Source organism: Teleopsis dalmanni, chromosome X (assembly GCF_002237135.1).
Source record: "Teleopsis dalmanni isolate 2A chromosome X, ASM223713v2, whole genome shotgun sequence".
NCBI classification, from domain to species: Eukaryota; Metazoa; Arthropoda; class Insecta; order Diptera; family Diopsidae; genus Teleopsis; species Teleopsis dalmanni.
In genome coordinates this window covers 46563697-46588413 of record NC_051848.1, presented here as the reverse complement: position 1 = coordinate 46588413, position 24717 = coordinate 46563697, and the positions used below count along the sequence as shown (strand labels likewise).

The 24717-nt window shown below is 31.8% G+C and overlaps 1 protein-coding gene across 1 annotated transcript in view; it reads right to left on the bottom strand.

Annotated features, from left to right (window-relative positions):
• Nucleotides 1-16516: 16516 nt before the first annotated feature.
• The window catches only part of LOC119688366 (protein sax-3), a 66663-nt gene continuing 58462 nt past the window's right edge, over nt 16517-24717 (bottom strand). Inside the window, exon 11 of the mRNA XM_038103044.1 lies at nt 16517-18280. Coding sequence (XP_037958972.1) covers nt 16735-18280 — 1546 coding nt within the window. The 3' untranslated portion in view covers nt 16517-16734. The remainder of the gene's footprint in view (nt 18281-24717) is intronic.

Below are 24717 nucleotides of genomic sequence, written 5' to 3'. Positions count from 1 at the left end.
GTAGCCAAGGATGGCTCACGTCTGCAATAGTCAACTAAGTAAGTAAGTAAGTGGTTTTGAAAATTATTTTTATATTTATTTATTTCTGATCATTTTTTTTTTAAGACTGCAAGTATCAAGGGTTTAACTCATACCCCGCCAAATTGGAAGCGCAGAGTCAGTTAATTAAAAATGAATAAACATTTTTGTTGTTTTAGTTCAGTACTGTTTAAATCTGTCTATTAAAAAAAATAGTTTCTATTAAGTAAAAAGTTACTGTCGTCCTAACTGTCGTTAAAATTAAATTAAATAATTTGACTATGCTGTCATATGTTATCTCTAAACACGTCACATAAGGAAATGTTCTGATTAAATGAAAAATTTGATCGATTGTGGATTTGTTTGAGATAAAGTTAAGTTCGTATTGGTCAATGATAAGTACAGCGTATAAAGCTATCTGCTCAAAACTATCTGTTGAGGGGATTATTTCATAGGGGTGCTCAGCAATATTATACATCTATAATTGCTGTATATTCTCTCTAATTTTGCTGTGAGCGGACTGTCTAGGAAATCTTTGATGTATATGGCCAGAACTATATGGCATACAATCATCATATTCATCAACCAAGCGCGAGACATACCAGAAATATATATCATGTAATTATCATGTTAACGAATCCATTTCTGATACACGACTTTAATTGTCTTCAATTTTAACCAACCGCGAGACATATATAGCCAGAACCATATAGCACAGCACTATCATATTAATAAATCTATTTACGATACACACAGATATGTATATATGTTGGAAATTATAATAAATAATAAGTCTGTTTCGGGGATTTAATTAGTGTCTCATTTTAGTGATATAAAATCGACGCTAACATCATATGAGTTATTACCAATGAACTTGTTGTGTTGTTTAAAAGATATGGACAACTCTCATACTCTTGGCGATAACACTTTAAGATCGAACATTTGTTAAGTGTCGGCTATTACCAAAACTGTTCCAACGAGACAAGGAGTATACATAGCTGTCGATTATCAGACTTTTACTTTCACCTCATTTCTTGCAAAGAACTGTAGCTTTTGCATAGTCAAACTGTATTATGTTTGAGGTAGAGGTCTTTGGTTCTACCACCAGAATCCTGTTGTTTCGGTTGCTCTATTTAGTAATTAAAAAATATTGTATAATTAAATTTGTTGCTGCCATCATGATTCTAATATGTGACCTACAGAGCACTGATTCTGCTTCTGGGTGTTATAATATTGTTTTGAACTATAGTAAAACCCTGAGCTGTCATTTAAATATTTGAATGAAATGAAGAACCTAATATTGCGATTTTCACTTGATGTAGTTTGTGTATAAACACTATTGCAAAGTACAAATAATTCTAATAAGCCATTTAAATAAATCAATTGAAATTGGATACTCGCATAGGGAATAATTTTGTAATTTTGTGAAAATCGTTTAAATAAAAACGATAAATAATAAAAATTTTCACATTTCACACAGCAACGAATATCAGTTTCAGTAATTTAATTAGTTTAATTAGTTTAATTAAAATATGTGTAATGATTTATTTGCCTTAGTTCAATATATTTGGTGAAATAATTTTTTCTTCCTTCCGACAGTATTCTGTTTCATTATTGCGAACGGAAGGCAAAATTGAAAAGATTTATTAAATCCAACTTAATTGAGACTCTAATGACTGCATATTCTGAATAAAATTTTAATAACCGAGTTTAAATCTGATACTTTTGCAACATATTCTGTTCTGAATGGCAGAGTTCCTGCTCTTTGCCAAATTCAATAATCGAAAATATTCTGCAGCTTTAATATTCGTAATATGGAAAGCAGAATAACAGAATTCCTTTTGAGATTTGTAGATATTTTAAGGGTTCAGCACTTGCTCGTATTAACAGTTTGCTTTTTTAATTAGATAATGTGAAAAAAGATATGGTAGCAATAAACCATGTGCAGTCAAATTTAAGTATGAGTCGTAAAAAGACGAAGGTATATCCGTAAGTGTGCAAGCGGTGGGTTTATACCAAGTGAAAGGGTTATACGTGTATTGAAAGTCTTAACTGTTTGTTAAGCGTTTAACTCTCTATGTAAATGCTTCACATTCACATGGAATGGGTGAGCAGATAGACAAGTGGACGGAAGTATTGCCAGACGCTCATTGTGAAAAACCAAATTTATAATTTACCCTAAGTTCTGAAATGTTTTCTGTTTTCTATTTTTTTTTTGTGTTTTTTTTTTGGATTTATTCTATTCGCCTTTATGCTTTCATTTTTTCCCGTAACTTCTTGTCGCTTACATTTCGTAACTCCTTTGGGAGCTCAAATTAAATTGGTTTGTTTTGCAATGGAATTGCGCTTTTCATTTGATTTCGTTTCACAACTCACTGCTCTTTTTCCGTTTTCCGTACTCGGGTCTCAAATTCCATACTCATGACTCCGTTACCTCTAATGAAATATACTCGACGTATTCGTAATATTTGTGCATATATAATATTTTGTACATTTTCGTTTCAGTTTTTGTTTTAATTTTGGGAAATTTTAAAACGTTTGTCTTATTTTATGTAAATAGCTGCAAAATTAAGAAAAATATTTGCCTGCTATTCTGCTCTAAAGGATATACGCTCGCATTTCTGGCTTCTTTATTTATTTATTTGCCCTTTTATTTGCTTTTGGATCTTTCATTCCAAATTGTCTCTAGAGGCATGAACAATATGGAAACATCTTCCACAGTATTTAACTGTTTTTGGGATGTCAATTTTATTTGAAAGCGATTCAAACCTGCCAGCAGGTTTCAGTTGTAATCCAGACGAGAAGGTGATGACTAAATAAATCAGTGCATCAAAAGTGAAAGCATATTTTCTTATAATTTAATTTTCATTTAATGTGTTTAGAAAATGGAAGTTAGTTAAAACATTTAAAATTGCTCAAGTACGAAAGAAAACCTCCTGTATTTCACAATACGTCATGGAAATAAATTTTTAATAAGCAATACTTTTTAAAATATTTAAATTTATTTAAAAATATTATTTATTTCGGTTAAAAACTAAAACAAAAAAAAAACAAAAAACAAAACAAATACATATAAAAATAAAAATTATTATAATTAAAAGTTATTATATCATTTTATTAACGTTTTCATCGTAAGAGGCTAAAGGCATTCTTAGAGATCTCGTGTAAATAGTATACCTATATTTCCATCTTCAGTGTTAGGTTTGGTTTCATCTTCCTTGAAACTTGCGTTAGTTAATTTAAATTTTCATTTGAATTCTTTTAAATGATTTATTACAGCACTTTTTGAGCAAATGGACTGAGTTATCACCTTAACAAAATGGGTCTCTCTGAAGAGATAGATTGTGGACTTTGGTTAGAAGCAGACGAGACTTTTCTTCATATTCTTTATGACTAGGAGGAGGTCACTAGGTAAAGAACAACTCTCCCCTTTCGATATTAGAAGATCCTCAACGACCGACATTCTGTTTTGCATTCGGAAGGCAGAATGCCTTCTGTTCGGTTAGGGTTTGTTGCAGCATATAAGATCAATCAAGGTCGCAGTGCTCCGCTCCGTTGGGAGCTGATACCCCGTTTATTCCTATTTCTGTTTCCATACATCACTTTTTTGTTATTATATAATTGTTAACTACGTAAAAGCATAGAATTGAAATTATAAAGCGAATAACGTATTTCAATATATATATTAGCACAATTTATATGCGATGTGATCAATTATCTGATTTAAAAATACTGATTTCTGTTTTTTATTACTGTTGTTATTATATTATTTTGGAATTATCTGAAATTATGATAACGAGATATGATTTTAATTAAAACAGTTATTATTATTTATTTATTTACTACATTATTTTGTTAGATTTAACTAAAGACTATTTTATTCTAAACTGCTAATATAAAAAACTGTACAAATAGTTTTTTATTTATGGTATTTTTATTTAAGTGGTCCATTTTTTTGTTGCCTTGTTCCATATCCCTTAGTCGGGTATGGAAACATCCGTTGGGTCATTGTGTAGGCTTACCTAGATCATCACTTAAGCAAGTAGGTGCTCTGCTTTTCACAACATTTTCAGAATAGCAATCAACCAAACTATCAGATTGGTTGATTGCATTTACAGCAAGGTTCACAAAATTTTGGACTTAGTGGAATCAAATAATGCTTATAGCTATTTGAGAAGGTGTTGACTTCTATTTCTTACATCTAACTTACATCTGCTTTTACTTTTTTATATATTTTTTTTCTTTTTGACATTACTTTATATATAACATATATAGTGTTTCACATTTTTATGCTTCGGAAAACAGTGCTGTTTTTCATTCAGAACTGACAGTTGTATTTGTCCTATGAGGAATACGGAATATCTGAATATTTACAAAGGTTTTGGATTTGCAATAAAATCAAACAAGAGAGCAAATTGAGAATTTTATTTTCCAAACTTAAGAGGATCAATACACGCGTTGGCTATCTATGTGCATGTGTCCATCAAGCAGGGTCGTATACTGGAATTTACTTATGTCGATTGGTTACTTCAAGATGACTATATTCAGTACCTGCTATCTTATAAGGAATACTCACAGAATACATTTTTGGTCAAAAATAAAGCAGAAGGATACATGGCACAAGAACATGTACCCAATTCCTGTTTAAGAAATTCCGTTACCTTTAAGTAAACGTACTTCAGATGAACAGTCATATGCAATGCACAAATTCGCAAGACTTTTATAGATGGAATAAATATGATAACTTAACAAAAACAGTGAAATCTCGCTTAATGCTCTTTTAAAATTCTGTCCAATCGTATGTAGTATGTATGTCGACTCTGTCATGAGGAGAAGGAAACATCAGAAAATATTCTATACGGTGGCAAGAAATAGACTTGAGTACCTTTGAAGCGGGAACATGGTCCCAAAATCAATTATGCGATTTATAAATAATGTAGAATTGTTTAAGTTGGGCTTATACAATAGATCTTTTAGGTCGAGGTGCATTCATAGCCTATTATTTAATAATCATAATATTCATCTCAGCATATATTCATAAAAGGAATTCGTTTGCACTGCGTCTTCTTATAGTAATCATACGACTATAACCTTTGTAATGGTCATCTGATTTAATGTGTACGAAGTACATGCAAACTACTTCTGTCCCATGCGCAGGCGTACGTTGACTCTTTGTGTGCAATCAGCACTTTAATTTGTCAGTGATGCTGCGCTTATACAAAAGCATCTTCTTATTCTTTGTTCCATTAACTCTCAGTGATAGGGTCTCATAGGGTCTCATACGTAAACATGACAGTAGTTTATATTATGTACTCTAAGAAGCCCAAGCACTAAGATGCTGAGCATTAATGTTAAGATCATCATTATTAATAAATACTCCTAACGTACAACAAGTGTTTTAATGTTCTACCAAGTATAATTAATAGGGACTTATCACTCGAACTACTAAATCCTAAATCCAAGTTCGTTAGAAGTTGTAAGAATCTCATATCTGGTTAGGTTATTAGGAAAAAAGTGATAAAGGTCTGAATACTACGTCACGAGAGATGTGACGGTAATATGATAGTCATTCTTGTGTAGGCGTGGCTTTTGAATCCTTTCATTGGGTACCAACCTTTTTGCTAGATCAGACTATCAGACTGCTGCGTTATACCTTAATATCGTTGAGTGTGGTAGTGTTTAGCTGGAATTTACTGTACTCACAATGCTTACACGGACGACATTTTTATGTTCTGCAAAAAAAGAAACAAATTGCAGACAAGGACACACACTGAAACCAACTTCCTCTTTATGGTCATCTGCCAGAATATGTGGATTTATAGTTGTGCTGTGTGTAAGACGTTCACAGAGTATTCATATTTTGATGCACAGTAAATGGTTATATTTACGACCTCTTCGCTTGTGCCCCTGTTCAATTTTATCGCTTCTTGTTATCTTTAACGCAGATACTGAAATGCTGATTAAACTTGATTGCATTTTGCTGCGTCAGACTCCGAACTGTAGCAGCCAAGGGAAGAAAATCATTTTAACCTATATTATTCCTCCACAATTCACTTTTTTTTCTACTTAAAGGTTTTTTTTCTTTGTTTCGACGGAATATGTATGATTTGGTCATATAATATTTTATTATGGAAATTTGTTAACAATTTGTGATACTAAATGCGTGCTACTCGCATGGCTCACATTCAGCTGGACAGGACTGAGGGTGACTGACTCGACCTTGTTTATCCTAAAAATTTTTTTATGATGAAGCAAAAATTAGTTTAATATCATAAAATCTTAAATCGTCGTAAAATATTTTTCTTTGGTTTATGCACTTTACTTCCATTTGAATAAATTTCTTTATGAATACATATGAGGTGCGGCTACTTGAAATTTATTTAAGAGACTGAAAAAAATTCTAATTTTCTTTTTAATATATCCAAATATATATACTACGCAATGTGTGTAATAATGTTCTAGAATATTTAATTTAAAGAATGTGTTTCAAAGAAATTCACACAACTTTTTCTTCACAAGTTGATAACACTTTGAACCGAGATTGATTTAAACGTTTAATGTTTTCCCGTACGTTTAGATTAATTTGACAATTATACTTTTGAGTGTTCTGCAATAGCATAAAGAGTTTCTTACAAAAAACTCAACGAGTAACTTCCATATTTATCAGAGGCCCTCGTGTGTCTTCTTACAGTGCCCAAAGCTAAATTAACCACTTCGAAGATGATGGTTTAACCCTACTATAATTATAAAAGTAAATTATTTTGTTCATTTTAAATATTGGATTTTCGATTTCGGAGAGATAGCGAAAACAAGTAGAGTAAATGAAAATATTTGCATAAGCCAATTTTTCAAAGGCATTTTAACAACATAACTAGTTATTTCTAGAGAAATATTGACAATCTCAAAAGAAGTGTTATGGGATCTCGAAGTTAGCTATGATTAGATATCGGTCAGTTGGGTAAACTTGCCGAAAAGCGAAAGAATGAAACCTTATTGGAGTTTGAAAACAAAAAAAAAATGAAAATCACATAGTTCATCGTTAATACTTACAAAGATTATAAATATTTTGGAAAACCACATATAGTAAAATCAGAAGTCCAAGTTAGTATCACTTAAGTTTCCAAAATTCTTGTCTCTTATCTAGTTCGATCTAAAAAAAATGTAAAATTTCGCCTGATCGAATATTAGATTGGGTTTTTTACATAAAAAAGAGTAACATAAATCATGCATTAAATAATGTCTTTAAATTGATTAGATAATGATGTTGTTGAATTGATTAGAATCACATCTACGTCACATCTACGACAATTTCAAAAAACTGATGGCCTATCCAAATTTCAGATCGAATGCCACATTAAACGCTGACTTTTTTTGGATGCTATGATCCACTTCCATTGATCAGAATACATAGTTTAGTGATATAACATACATTGTGACCGAAAAGTTTCCGGTCATAAATAAATAAAACGCAAAATTCTTAATCTTCATCAATATTTATTTTATCTCCTCAAAATATGCTCCATTAGAAGCGATACACAAATGCCAACGTTTCTCCAATCATCAAAACATTTTTTTATAGGCGCTTTCCGGTATGGCTTTGAGTTCCCTCTGCGAATTCTGTTTTACGTCTTCTATGGATTCAAAACGCGTTCCTCTGAGTGGTAATTTGAGGTTGGGAAACAGGAAAAAGTCACACGGTGCAAGATCAGGTGAATACGGTGGCTGTTCGATGGTATTTATTGAATGTTTGGCCTTAAAATCGTTGATAATGTTGAACAAATTGAGGTGAATCGGAACAAGCCGGGCGTTGACACGTCGCATACACAAATTGTCCACCAAAATCAAACGAGCCATCTCACGACCGATGCCTAGCTCTCGTGCTATCTCTCTAACACTCACATGAGGATTTTTGAACACGATTTCCTTTGCCTTTTCAATGTTTTCGTCGGTGGTAGAGGTCGAAGGTCGTCCAGAACGCGGCATGTCTTCGACGGTCGTACGACAGTCCTGAAAGGCTTTGTACCACTCATAAACTTGAGTTTTCGATAAAACTGATTCCCCATAAGCCTTTTGTAGCATTCGCAACGATTCTGCACACGAAATTTCGTTCGAAAAACAAAATTTGATGCAAACTCTTTGTTCAATATTTTTTTCCATTGTTTTTTTCGCAACGCACTACTGAGGTGAACTGGTTTCAACAGCTGCCGTAAACGAACTGTCTGACAGATCGCGCTCATTTTTGGCATAGTAATTGTCCTTAATTGCTGCCAAACTACATAAACTTAAAATATCGAAAAATATACAGCGCGCGAATTTTAAATGAGAACCTCCGAAAACCTTTCGGTCACAATGTATATACCGAGCGAAAGGTAAGCTCCGCACTGAAGAAAATTGTAAGCAAGAAATCGTGATCCATAAGTAGTTAAATGGCCAACCTTTAGCTGAACATATAGTGGTTTGGATTACTGTTCCTTACTAGACCGGTGTTTCCAAATCGAAACCATGAAATTGATGGCCTTTTATAAAATTAAACTACTTTATTCTTTATATAAAAATTACTGTATAATTATATAATTATAAATTACATTATACATTATACATAATAAAATTACATTATATTATAAGCGTCGACCTCGACGCGGCCAAGGACGATCCAAGTCTGTAATGGCCAACTAAGTAAGTAAGTAAGTAAGTAATAAAAAATTTTATTTTAAAATGTGTTGATTAGTTACTATTTGTAAAAATAATTGCAATTATGATTTGATTTATTGTAAAAATAGTAGTAATAACTTTATGTTTTTATATTTTTAAATAAAAAAGATTATGTTCCACCTCTTAGCATCTATGAAAACTTTTTAAAAGAATTACGCATGTTGATCCAAATAGAACTTAATTTTTTTTAAAACTCTTCATGTACTTAGAATGAAGCAAATGAAAAACTGAAATGCAACAAATTGTCGGTCGTAGCTGAATATCCTTGAATGTCCTGTTTTGCCGTTAACAAGATAATTTTACAGTAACCATAGTTGAGCAGCAACAATATGTATCTTTGTTTGCTGTGTTCCAGGCAGCCTAAACGAATTGAAAATTGATTCTTTTATAGACCATTATTCGGGTTAATAATAACGAAAGGGAAGAATGGAAGTATCATAAAAAATCAAAAGCAGCAAAACTGAAACTAAAGTCATAAAAGGGATAACCAATGATATAAGGCAAACTATACTAAGTGAAATAAAGCAAATGTGTGCGATTAGAGCAGAACTGTAAGTATACGAAGCAGTACTGGAGATGATTACAGCAGCAGCAGAAGGAGCAGTAGCAGTTGTGGAATCGACAGCGGCTATAAAAGCATTCAGGCATGTAAGGACAATAAAGTTCCGAATGGATGCACTAACGCCTCTTTAATGTATTGCTCCGGACTAAATGAATTGAGGACATCAGTATGCAAAAAATTAGTCAAAGGGGTGGGATATAGTTTTTTGAATATATCTTCTTAAATTTTATTTCTTGCTTCTTTTTTCTAAGTACGTAGTCATTCATCTAGTTTTGCTAAATTCAAAAACGTTCCTTTTTGCAACTTTGGAAGTTTAATATACCGTAAAAAAACTACACTATGATAATAAATTCCAAAAACCCACAAAAACCATTAATATAATTTCTCTTTCTATGTACAACATAATAAATAAATGTACGATGTTAAGAAAGCTTTCACTTTTATTATTATAGGACCATGTGACTCCAGAAATAAAAACAAAAACGTGAATTCTACCTTTAAAAAATATACTTTGAAGGAAATCATATCCGCAGTATCACATCCAAAAGTAAAAAAAGTTAAAGAATATGACTTTATTATTGATATTATACTAGGTGTACTACCCGGTCTAAATAATAAAAACGCATTTTTTTTGGGAAAGTATACTTTATGTTTCAATATAGTCTTCTCCTAGCTCGACGCACCGAGTCCAACGATCTTTCAAAATTTGAACACATTTTAAATAATACGATTTATCAAGTTCCGATAACTGATGAAGTCAAAACTTTAACAGTTGTCGTTTAAGACTTGCCAGATATACAGAATATAATTGATTTTGTTCTGGCGCTGCTTCCTGTTTTAAAATCAAGTAATTATAAATCCACTTAATACTCAGCAGTTTCCACTTAAGCGATTTGTTTCTCTCACCCATTTGTTTAATATCGTAAATATAGACAGATTTATAACTCCAAAATGGAAGATATCACAGATATCGTATCATAAAAATATCGGATAATGCCACTTAATAAAACAACTTCTAGTGCTATCTTAAGTCATGGAATGTCGAAATATCATTCCTTAAAAATTTTACACCAATAATTTAAGCAAATGGAGTTACTCTTGAGACCAACTTGGTTTGCGACAGAAGCAAATGCACAGAGCATGTGCATAGACTAATCAGATATATTCAAGTAGTGATGGATGAAAAGACTTTCTGTACTGTCACATTGATAGTTATTTTACACACAGTTTGTTGCATATGGCATTAAGGTCTTCTCTTCAATCTAAAGAACAGTTTAATTCATATTCGAGATTTCTATGAAAAATGCTTGGGTTGCCACTGTCATAAAGGTGTCACTGGTTATTCTGCACTACTCAATATGATGTGATGTATCTCACATATCAGTAGCTATATTTTCACGTACATTACAAACAAAAAAACATTAAATAGTTTGAACGCTATTGAAAGTAAAAGGACTTAATGGAAAACTATATTTTGATTATCCTATGATTGTAAATTATTTTTGTTAAGAAAATTTACCAATATGACGTGTAGTGTAATTTCAAATCAGCAACCAAGATCATGCAATTCGTCATGATTGGAATTTTTGTCATCCGTTTGCAGGTACCGCCCTGATACTGCCTGATGTGTCATTACCAATGAGTAAGTTTTTCTTGTGACGCTCAACCAAAGGTATATAGCTGGTAAGGAGAGCAGGGAGTACAGCCAATAGAGTTCGTTTATCCTAACCAATAAAGATTTGTGCTGGTGGGGTGACTGTGATTTTTTACGCTCATTCGATGTGGAATTGCATTTTCCTATGGGGTGCTAGAACTCCATAAAGAGCAACGCTGTTAGATAGCTTTCGTTATACATCAAATTGGAAGTTATATATATGCATTGTACATGATATTGTATTTCAGATTCAATGGTTAAAACATTGGTAAATTTTTTTCCAATTAAAATATAATTAAAAGCGTATGTATAGAGACATGCTTATTTTATTATTGTTTACTTTTCATAAAATAAACAACCTTGAATTCAATACTGAAAAGTGCTAAATAGTAGCACTAAATACAACTTAACCAAACAAGAAAAAAGTTGTTCAAGAATATTACCAAAATTTCCACTTACACCACTTCCCTCTACACCATGTCCATGTTTTGTGGGTTAGAAACGTAAACCTCTAGATTTCGAATCCCTTACCTTGATTACTGGAATGAAGTTTCCCTTACTGTCCTGTGGTGGGAATATTCTCTATTCATTCCACAGAGGTGGTTTTAGTAGGTAGAAGTCTTACACTGTGACTGTAGATGTTTTCAAAAAAATAAATTTTAATTATAAAATAATCATATATAACAACACCAATCTAAGATAATTTGCCTATAATTTTATAAATAAATTGTCTAAGACAATTAATCTTCTAAGGGTTATTAACTAAGGATTAAGAAAATTTACCATTAGGGTCAAAAATGTTTGAGGAAACCAGAGGCTTTTGAAAGTTTCAAACATTTTCTATGTTAAAAGTAGACCTATAAAGGATAAGTTGATATATAAAGTCGTTTCCCATGATTGATTATTACAAATTTGATTAATATGATTGATTATAAAAAGCCTGATTTTTATGATTGATTATTACAAATTCTAATTATATTTTTCTTATTTGATATTTTTTAATGCTGATTTTTGTTTTTTGTGAAGTTCTTTTTTAAAGGGCTTGCTCTATTAAATACTTAATACTCCTATAAATATATGGCAAATATGAAGCAGAAACTCGGGAAGACATTATTATGCATCTTACATTGCATGAATTGTTGTTGCAACAAAAATTCTATTATCGCAAACGTCAACCTCAATTAGGTGCATAGTAACAATATAGTTAATTGCCCACATTGGTGACGCCAATCTTGAATCTCAATCGCAATTTGGTTTTGTAGCTCCAATTGCCTGTGAAGACTTTGTGAAGCTCCTGGGTCCGTTCGTAGTTGGCATTTGCTTGGCACAATAATTGAATTGAAAATAATTTTGTAAACATTCGAGCTCATAACGTAATCGTTGTAAATTTTCAATTGCATTTTGTGTACAAGTAATTACACTAACTGCCAGATACTGGCATATATAACTGCTAATTGTTGTTTGTGTTGTTGGTGTTGCTGATGTTGTTGGTGTTGTTGGTGTTATTGTTGCAGCATATGCAATTGCCATTACAAACATGACAATTTCGTGTATTCATACAATTTAATTTCACTCGGTTAAAACGATATTGTAGTGCAATCTAATTTACCAGATGCTTATTGTATATCCTTTGGGATAGAACTACAGTAGGACAGATACAATATCCTATTGTATGTATATATAGAAGTTAAAGTGGTAGTATTCATTTGTGACGTGTTTTAAATAGTGGCACATTGTTTTATATAGTTTCTCTAAACATTGGCGCAATATTTTTTGTTTAATTGAAACTTGACATGAAGCTCCACAACTGATGTCTGATGTGGTATATGTACACAACCGTCAAAGGTGAATCCAAATACGAAAATGTTGCTTTCTTCATTTACGCTTATGTGAGGTTATGTGTGTGGCGCTTTCTTAGTCCTTAGTCCCATTGATTTGCTGGTAGAACAGTTGTCAACTATTAGAACATGAAATTTGTCAACAAAAATTTCAATTCACTAAATCACTAGAACTTGCTTTTGGGAAAGGTCAACTAGGGGACAAGCAAAAACTACAGAGTGTTGAGTATTGAGTAAAGTTGGTATAAGGATTAAAGTTTTACCTTAAACCATAAAGTATTCTAAATAATGAAGTCCATTGAATCAGCCAGTATCATATATTCATTGTGGTGACATTTTAAAGGCCAAATTGTAGCTGAAAGACGAAAATATATAAATATTAAAATAAAACAACACGTTTTAGTTTAAGTATTTATTATAGTTTTGGTTTTACTATTAATAATTGTTAGCAATAAGTTTTCTTCTTTTTCTTAGTAGATAAGTCGATCAATTTCTATTTATAATTTTAATTTTGGTTTCAATACATGCGATTTTTCTGGTAGTACTGCATCTATTGATTCGATTTTAAGTTACGGCCATGTGGACGTGGAACTACACATATATAGATACAATATTTTTTTAAATTCAATTTAAAATTTTTAATCAGATATCTTCATATCACCTTTCTCATATGTGATATTGTTTAATAATATTGATATTAATTATATTACAATTAACAGCCTTATTATAAGTGTTTATTTCATTTCATTCATATATGTATAATATTAATTCTCTAAAAGGTTCACATATATAAGTGTGTAAGTGTGAACCCAAGTAAGTATGCCTTAAATACTTTAGTTCTAGTTCGTTAGGGTTGAGGCCTTCAATTGTTTGAATGCTCTTTGGAAATTCTCTAAATTAACTTAAGCTACTAGTTACTTTAAAAATACATACTCATACTAGTTGAATTTAAACGTTTATCATTAGTAATTCGTTAAAAATAATTAGTCATTTATTCAATCAACGCATTGATCAATTAAACAATAAGTTAGGTATATAATATATATTTACAATTCATTTCTATTTATAACTAATCGTAGCGAAATGTCCGCGACAGAAAATGCTTTATAATACATACATCCTTATCATATATATTCCGATACGTAAGTTTTAAATGATTTACTGTGATTGAAGCAAGTGAACATAGTAAAAATTCAGAAAAATTAGACTAATTTTAGGTCTATAGGTTTAAGTCCTAGACATTTGAGGTATCGACTGATAATAAATAAAAAAAGGTGTGAATGTAGGAAAGTGTTTGCTTAATGTCGCGTACGTCGTGAGTTCATAAAGGACAACTAGTCCTTGTAATATATAATGTGTCAACTACGTTTTATTTGATAAAGTTTAAAAATGATTTAATATTTATTATTATACTTTACAAATATTTTAACTATTAAAATTATTACATAAACAAAACAAACCGCTCAGCAGTCAAGGAGTGCCAAAAAAAGGACGATTAATATCTGTGAAATACATTTGAGTCAAAAAAGATAAAGTTAAAAATCTTATAAGAAAATTTAGTTTACACTTACAACTACCAAATTTAAAAAAAAAATGGAAGGACTATTTTTGAAAAAATTATTAGTCATAAGATAACGCATAAAAACCCAATAAGAAAACTGATTTCAAACTTTCAATAATCACCGAAACTCATTATTACGTAGCAGTCGCGGAGTGACAAAAAAAGAACCAGAAATATTTCCGCAACATATTTGAGTAGTTAAAAATCCAATGGGCAAAAATTCCACTCCAAAAAAACGTCGAAGTCTAGACCGAGAAATTTTTTTAAAATACCTTAGGCCTTAGGGTTTCTTAGGGAAGAGAATATAACAGCAAAACAGGTCCAAGGAATTTGTCAGGCACTGTTGTGTCGGTCAAAAAAAATATCCTTGAAGTGCACTTTTTAACGTAATGCAGTAATAACACTCGATAGAATAGAGTAGATATTACGAATATTTGAGCAAATTAGATTCAAAAAAATACTTGAATTCTACAAAGGGGCCACAGTAGATTCTTAAGTTGCAAAATTATAAGGTTTTGGTGTATTTTATTTTTCACATTTAAGTCATCAAGTTCAAGTTGCAATATATTATAGTGACTTTTAAGGGTTTATTGATGTTATATTAAAAAAAGGGGTTATCTTTAATGAATAATTTTGTAGGAACTAAAGGATTATAAAGAATTTCTTATGGTGCCTGTTTTTCAACTCTTTTTTATTTATTGAATTCTGACCGAAAATAAAACAAAAACCATTCAGAAACATATATATAAAACTGGCACTTTCAGTTTCTCTTACTTGTTTGGGTCTAATCTTCTAAGCATGCGCATAGAAGATATATTTAGGATCTGTGCTTGTTTCACTCGATTGCTGATTATTTGGAAGTCACACTTTAAGGCTTGAAGTCCTCTTATAAATATTATAGATGTTATGAAATGAGGTAAAGGAAAAAATAACTAACAATTCTTTTGAACTGTTTAGTACTAAACCGGAGCAGAGTGAATTTCTTTGGCAAATTCTTTGGCAAAGTGTAGAATAGAAATGTGACACCAAAGTGTCGCAATAAAAACTTTATGCAACTTTTTATTCGGGCTTCGAAATAGTTTCATAACAAAGAGATAGTTAAGGTCTTGAGTTAAGTAGTGGTGTTATAACGAGCCCTTAGAGTCTAAGTAAATAGTTTATATATCCTAATCTCTGGCGTTAGGAAGGAAATGTGTGTTATAATGGTAACGAATTAAGGAAAGTTAAATTACAATTATGTAGCCTGATTCTCTTACGAAACAGTCTTTCTTAAAATAGAATTTGTCTATAGCTATATTTTCAGAGATATGAAGAACATAATTTGAAATAACCCAGGCAACTCACTTTTTGACTACTTGTAGTTTTATTTGTTGTCAATAATTTTGAACCCTTTGAGTATACTTTGAGCGTGTTTCAAAAAACTTGAAATCGTACAAATAAATATACATTTTCTTATAACTCTTTCAAGAAAAAAAAAATTGATTTTGAGATGAATAACCTCCAGATTTTCTGGAGATTAAAGATGTGTGTGCGATATCATCAATTTTCAAAAAATTTATTTGTTTCATATGTTTTTGTAAATTGTTTGTTATGTATCTCAACTTAATAATAGAAATGATGATGAGTATTTTCAAAATAAACGAAAGGTAAAGGCATTTAAGATTGTCTTTAAAATATGTTTAGTGTATCAGAAATGTTAACCATTTTCCGTTGTTTGTGACTTTTTGTGATAAATTTAAGATAATTTAACGTTTATTATTAAAACTAATAATAGAATAGAAATGTGGACTTCAATGATAATTCGAGAATATCTGTATTCATATATCTTTGCATACATATTTAAACGACTAACATTTCCGTAGTTTTTAGAAAGACGTTTAGTTTGAAATATCATTACTTACTTTCTGGGGATAGGTTGTTTGAAATTGTCTTTATAAAACTCTCCTTTTCACATCATATATTTCTTTAGGACACATTTATATGAGTACATCAATATATCTTGTATTATATTAAACACTATATCATATGCAAAGTGACACAATATTTTATCGTAGTTATTTTTATAATAAATGACAAATATAATTAATTGTATGAACTTTGACGTATTTCTTTAAGTATTTTTGCTTAATTAAATTTTTTAAATGTGAATAAATTACTACACACATAATTGATTTAACTTGCTTTTCCCTTTTACGACGCGTTTAAAATGTTCTAAGTCCCATAGGCGTAGTAGGCGTAACTAATCCCGAACACGAACTTACAACTGCAAACTTTGGTTTTTACTCTTTCGATTCGAACTTGCGTTGGCGTTTAAACGCAATCTTTTCAAAAAGAGATTTTATAGTTCTATTTGCTCTATTCGCTCTTTCCGCTACTACGTGTGTTTCTCTTAGACATTGTCACTCTGTCCAAAACTACTAAAATATGCTTTATTACCGGCCTGTATATCGTTAGCGTTGGCAGTGTTATTGGTGGGGGAGTTATTTTTAAGTTCATCGCTACTATTAGGGGAGCAAGTGTTAGTATCTAAAGTGGAGTTTACAGGGTGTGCTTGGGGCTGTAAGTGTGTCTGCAAACGTGTTTGGGATTGAGATATTGTGGAATCACCTGCAAGCTTAAAGCGATGCGGTTCTTGTTCCTGTTGTTGTTGTTTATAGTTTTGGTATGAGTCTGAGGAGACGGCTGACCAGACACCGTCCTTGGACTTGACATATAAATGCTGCTTGCTGTTATGTGTATTGCCAAATTGATGATTATCGGCAGCAATTGATGAGCTAGAAGCCCATTCATTAAGTAGTTGATTAGTAGAGTTACTGGATCTCAAAAATTCCGTATCTACATCAGTTGTGTTAGTTAGAAAATCAAAATGAGAGCCAATGTTAGTTGCATTGCGAGCTGGTAAGGGGGAATTGTTGCTACTGTTATTGCATGATTGAGATTTATTATATTGATTGCCAAAGTCGATATTATTTTCGCTTTTAAAGATTTTGGGATTTCGTTGACGACGTAGTGTGCCTGCTCCACCGCCATTTATCATTTGCACAGCCAGTGTGGTATTTGCATAGGTGCCAAGACCTTGTTTCAATGCATTGCTGGCAACAAGTAATTGCTGTTGTTGATGTTGTTGTTGGATTTGGCGTTGATTGGTTGCTGCGTTAAATGGATTTAAACGTGGTGCAGAGGAAGAAATGGCAGCACTTTCAACTGAAGCACTGTTGCTACCAACAGAGGTAGATATTGTTGTGCCGGAAGTGGCCGATGATGTTGATGATGTTGTCGATGTGCGATTTATTTTATTTATAAGATCCATTTTATTTTCGGTAATATTAATTTTGTTTCCTCCCATTGGCAAAGATGATGTCTGCGATTTTTTGTTATTGATTTTTGTCGGTGTAGCGGTCAATAATACTGTGGATGCAGTTGATGCAGTCATTTTATCTGATAACATGCCGCCAGCTGTCATTACTGGTGTACCCATTGAGCTATTACCATAGAGATTAGCTTCCATTCCACCATAGTAAGCACTTGGTGGAGCCGAGTAAATAACCGCTGCTTGATAGTCGTCCTGCTGACAATCTATACCGTTGTTCGGATGTTGACGTGCCGTCTTGATAGCCACTGGCATATTGTTTGTACCTGTTCCAACGATTGCGTTCTGTATTTTATGATTTGCTTTTCCTGATGCTGCATAACGATTCTGATACAATTTGGATTTGGCGACTAAGGTTGTTGTTGCATATGCATCGCAACTGTCGTAGAATGCATTGTTAGCCCCAATAATTGTCCCCATTCCAGCATTTTTAGCTATTTTAGCTGAATGTTGTGACACTGGTTTAGCAATGCCGCCTGCTGCCATCGAATTAATTGTATCGTTTGGATTCTTGAATGTCGAACATGCCACTTCAGCATAATCGGGCATATTAAGTGGCGTGAGTCTGTGAAAATAAAAATAAAAAAATAATTGTATCAGTAAAAACCACAAGGAATGAATTGTGAATTTTTAGAATCATTCCAATTAAGATATTTAAAAAAAAAAAGATTGATTTAAATATTTTTGCTTTATTCAAAATATAACGAGCAATTGCTGACTTCTTTACAAAACACAATTACTTAACGTCCTTTATATTGGAATTAAGAACTTATGTTTTTGGAGTTATTTTGGAGTTATATTTCACAAGGAAACTGTTATAAATCAAAGACTTATTCTTCCGTAAAAGATATCTGTTGTGCGTAGAATTTTGCATATAAAATTATGCTTTTAAATGTTCTGCACATTACTTTATACACAGTAGGGTAAAAAATAGAGTTTTGGGCACGTGTCCATTCACAATGAAAGCTGGAAATGCCATTTCTAGAAAATACTTTGATGAAAGTATATCTAGAATAGTTAATCCTCACCAAATATTTTGGAAGCTCAAGAATTGTATGGAAAAACTAAGTAAATTAGCAACTAACATGTTGCTGATGTCTAGGAAAAATGACAGGATGACCGAGAAATACCGATACCGAAAATGACCGAGAATATAACCGCTATCCAAGGGAGGTCTTATATAAATAAATTAAAAAAAAAACTTAATAAGATTATTTCTTGAAAACTTTAACAATGACAACAATACTCGATATAAACAGGATTTGTCGTGATACCTACTGTTACAATATCCATTAAAAATATTGGAGCTTGTCGGAAAGATATACAACACTACAATACAAAGACTGTTATGTGTGTAAGTAAGTGTCTTTGCAATTGTGTTTACACACCCACAGTTTTTGTTATAGTTTCACTTAAAAGGTAGATAGGACTATAGCGGCGATTATTGTTATATTTAATGTTACGTAGGAATTCTGCACTCGGCTTGAAGTTATTCGGATCTGTTTGGAGATTGAAGAGACTGTTAAAATTCGTGCAAGTAAGAATAATTGCATTTGTTCACTTTGCCTTTAATTTATCAATTGTCTTTTTTTTTCTTAAAGTTCACATTTCCAATGCTTCTCTTATAGCAATAATGTTGCTGAGGATGCATTTTTTTTGTGAGAAGTCATGAAATAGATCTTAGGTATAAGAAGGAGATTCTGAGACACAAGATTACATGATTATTCTTAGCTTGGCGATACTAAACATTTTAAGCAGAGCGCCTAGGTTTTTATTTTTTTTTTTTGTATTTCGGTCCCCAACTAGAAAGTGTAATTATTGGGCTCCGTTTAGTCTATATTTCCATATTTGAATTTTTAATATTTGTCACGCAGACCTTTTAAAGGTCTCGATAAATACTTTTATAAGAAAGATGTAAAAATATTAGAAACTCATCGGTATGATTCTATAAGAGTAAATGAAGATTAAATTGATGAATAATCCATATTCTGTTGACATCTGTTACTGCTAGTAGGCCATTATAGATTGATGTCATTGTTTATTTTTATAATGGACTGATGTTTAGGGTACAAAATTCCACTGCTTGCTTCTGGAACAATAGATAATTGTTTGGGACTAATTCGCGGTATGTGCTCTTGTAATATTTTTATGTTTTAGGATTTTTCAGTTACAATAGCAAATTCTAACTACTTAGGATTGACTTTTATCTAAATTTTAGCACTTAATAGTACAAATCTTCCATTCGGTTCAGAAATAAAGAAACATTTCTTTTAGAAGTACTTTTTTAGTAATTACCCTGTGAAACGAATTAAGGTTTATGGTTTTAAATTATTAATTTTATGGACTTTAAACCTTTCCGTTTAAGGTGCTATAAATATATGTAACATTTCTTAAAATTGCAAATTTATATGTTTGTTTTTGGGTTAGACTTGCACAAAGTCTGGAAATAATTGTTCAGGTGAGTGAGAAACGTAAACATTTGGAATATGCGTCACCTATTTTACGACATTCTGGCTACCGTCACGATGCAACGTGCTGCCACCCTTTTCATTGGTGCCTGCATGAGTTACTTTGTGTAGGTTTAAGAACTCCAATAAGAACTGAACTTCTAGTGCTTTTAATACAATATGTAAAAATTTATTGTGCGATGAAAACAGTTGGGAATATGCAATCTCAACACCCGGGCGAGAAATAAGCTAAAAAGGGGAAGTTACTGTAAAAATAAAAAAAAAAAAACAACGGAAGTAATGAAACTTGAAATCATAAAACACAAAAAAAAATAAAAATGTAAATAAAAATTTGGAGGAGTGAAGGAAATACGAGCATCAACATCAAGTTTTTATTCAAAAACCCAAATAAACTCACAAAATGCCACAAATAACGAATAAACGACAGCAACAACAGGGTAAGCACCTTGACTGTTGTTTACATTTTGTTGTTGCTTTTGTAATTGTTATTTTTGTTATTGTAACAATGTAACATCAAATTTAAAAAATAAAAAAAAATTAATTGTAAACTTAAACAAGCAAAAGGCCAACAACAACAGCAGTGTTCTATCTACCATCAGTGTGGGACAAGTGGGTATCATATTATAGCCGGGGCAAAACATAACCTCTGTGGAAAGCACATATTTTTACAACGCATTAAAGTACACACAAACGCATATCATCTTCCGCATTAATTTTACCTTAAGAAGGAAAAAAGCTCATTACTCCTGGAGAGGTGTGAGGCAAGCGAATCCGCAACAGTTAATTTCTGCCTCATATGCTCCGGTGCCGGTGGAGGGGTTTAAATAATATTACTTTTTCCATTGTTGGTGGTGTGTTGCTGCTCTGCTTATTTGCGTTTATATACGAGCATTGTTGCTGTTTTCGAAGGCGGTTATATTTTCTCGGATGTGAAATTAAATAACGCAGCAGCACTCCAGAATAAACAACAACATATATTTTTACTCATTTGCGCGGAGCGGGGAAGCGTTCAAGTGGAACACTTTAATGGTGCAAAGCGGGCGCGGTGCAATATTTTCACTAGCTTAACGTAAACGTTCACGACGCAACGTACTCGTACATCCTTATTTACGTTATCCTTAACCTAAACGCAAACAATAACAATAAAACAGAAGTGGCGGCGAAATGAAAACGGCCTTATTAAGACGAGGGTGCATAATTCAAATTAAAAACATTCCAAAAACGTTCAATGAAGAAATTGAGTTTCTGTTATTAAGAAATGTGATAATTCATATTTTACGCTTTCGAAGCTTAGTACTTTTGTTATTAGGTAATCCCCGAACCCTCAATCATATCAGATCTTTTATGCAAGTCTTAGAAATGCTTGAATATCTCCAAATGAATAGAATAGTTGGAGAACACACAGAGTTTTACGAAAACTAACGAACTGAATTTACCCAATTAACACAACCAACACAGATCGATTTTATGGAAAAATTTTAATGAAGCTAATAATTTTTTTATGAGAAAAGCTACCTCACAAAGAACTCTTAAAGTTTTAGATGAACGGATAAGTAAACTAGAACAGATCCTTTTTAAATACCGTATGTAATGCAGTCTTCAATAAAAGTTATGCTCTGGAACGCAAATGGGCTGCTACATCAACAAAACGACTATTCTTTACAACTTTATTCTTTACAGAAAGTCCATCGATATATGTCTAATAGCAGAAACGCACTTTACGAGGGAATCACATATAAAATTTAGAGGTTATGAAACTTACTACACTACTCACCCGAATAACATCAAAAAAATTGAATATTTGCCAATAAATATGTGCAGTGCTCAAATACCATACTCAAACACAGCTAAATACCTTGGCATGAACTTAGATGCTAAGTTGAAATGGAAAGAACATATAAAGAAAAAACGAGTTGAATTAGAATTCAAATTCAAAATTTTATATTGGCTTCTTGGGAACAAATCACCCGTCTCTCTAAACAATAAATTAATGATATACAAGCAAGTCTTAGCTCCGGTGTGGACGTATGGAATCCAGTTATGGGGATGTGCACCAAAATCCACTATTCAAATCATTCAAAACTTTCAAAACAAAGTTTTAAGAAACTTAGTCAACGCTTCGTGGTTTATTAGGAATACTGACCTCCATCGAGACTTGAAGATCGAATCTGTGGCTGCAGTAATCCAAAAGTTCGCGGTAAAGCATCAAAAACGATTACAACAGCATCCAAACGAGACAGTCAACCATCTGTCTTATACATCTGGCCTGCTGAGGAGACTTAAACGAACAAAGCCTTCAGATCTACTCCCGAATTAGTAGTCTAATAATAATTTAGATTACTACTATTAACACTAAGTCTTTGACAACTTGACAATTCTAATAAGTATTCTGAAATGTAACATAACTGCTTGATAGTTCTTTGTATGAACTAGTCGTAGTCAAATGAAACATGTATTTATATTATTGTACATATTGTGTTTCAAATAATAAAACAAAAAAAAATAAAAAAAAAAAAAACAAAGAACTCTTTGTGAACTATTATAGAACTATTATACAGTAGAACTATTATATCTACTCATTCACGACATAACGTTCATATTGCAGCCTATAGAAAATTAGAGAAGAGTGGAACTTATATTATCTAACATATACTGGGTGGATTGATAAATACTCGGCGTAAGGGATAAAAACGCATTTTTGTGGAGAGTTATATTTTATGTTTCAATATAGTCCCTTCTTAGCTTGACATACCATATACAACTATCAACATTTGGATCTGATAAATCGGATCCTCCACAATATTTATCAGTTCCCCATTCCACTTCATCATTTAATGCTAATCTCTTTCCCTGGAGATATTTGTTCAACTTTGGAAATAGCTAATAGATACTGGGAGCCAAATCTGGAGAATGCGGTGGGTGAGGAAGCAATTCGTAATGTGATTCTCTTAGTTTTGGTATGATTTTAATTGACATGTGAGCGAGTGCGTTATATCCTGCAAAAACAAAATTTATTTCTTCAACAAATGTGGTCGTATTTTCTTGATTTTCTTATTTAATCGATCCAATAACATGCAATAGTAGTCTGATATCATTATTTTTCTTTTTTACAAATAGTAAAAATTATTTCACTTGAATTCCAAAATACGGAAGCCTAAACATTTCCAGCCAATTTTTGAAATTTTCGTTTGGAAGCACTACCCTCTATCCATTCTGTGTCATGGTGTATTGTTTTCCCTCTGGTGTGAAGTAATGGAGCCATGTTTGATTAATTACCACTACTCCACACTCATAATCAGCTAGAGTGTGCCAAAACATTTCCAAACAATGTTTTGAATGACATAGTCCTTGACGTTTTTGGTCAAATGCGAGCATACTCGGCACCCATCTTGCAAAAAGATTTTTCACACCTAAAATATTTATGTAAAATATTCGATACATGACATGACATGTTTGTTATCTTATTTTTGGATCATCCAACACAATATCGTGGATTTTTTCAACGTTTTTTTTAGCTTTGACCTATTTTGGACGACCCGGACGCTCTTCTTCAAAAACATTCATACGAACGCGTTTAAATTCAGCTTTCCAATATTTTATTGTTGGTAACAATGGTGCAAAGTTCATAAGAAACATATGTTTTAATACCAAAATTTACAACCTATTTAGATAGCTCAACACAAAATTTATGAAGTACCTAATGAAAAAGTTTAAAAAATCTCACTTATGGAAGCGTGAGAAGAATCGATAGAGATTAATTGGAAAATTTTTTGACATTCTTAAAAAAATTTATGAATTTGCTATTCTTGCGCCTAATGCCACACATGGATGCTTTATGGTTAGGAGTATTGCAAAATCAGAAAGATTTCTTTAATTCATCCAAAACGAAAGTAATTTTTTTTTAAGTTTAAAAAAGATAGTCTAATTCCATCCATTCACACGATAGTGATCTGAATTTCTATACACTTAACTCAGTCTATCTACAGTAGAGCTAATCGTTTCATATAATTTCTTTCTCAATACAAACTCGTATAGCACTATAGATTTTCCGAAGAATTCTTCAGATTTCAGTATGGATCATAGAGTTAATGTTAATAGTTTCATTCACAAACAATTGGTGTTTAAATTGATTATTGGTTGTGAAGGTATATGGATATGATCTATATGCTTTAAAATACTTATTCTATGTTTTTTTTTTTCTTCAGATTTCAGTATGGATCTTAGAGTTAATGTTAATAGTTTCATTCACAAACAATTGGTGTTTAAATTGATTATTGGTTGTGAAGGTATATGGATATGATCTATATGCTTTAAAATACTTATTCTATGTTTTTTTTTTTCTTGGAGGCTATTTGTAAATTTTGATCATTATATTCTTAACATATTATACCGCATATGCTATATACTGAACAATTATTTAACACTGAGTTGAATCCTTCATTATCAATATGAAAGTACATGAGTCTTTTTATTTAGTCAGAAAGAATTCAAAGTTATATTAAATATTTAGTCAGGGGTAAATTTTCCTTAAAAG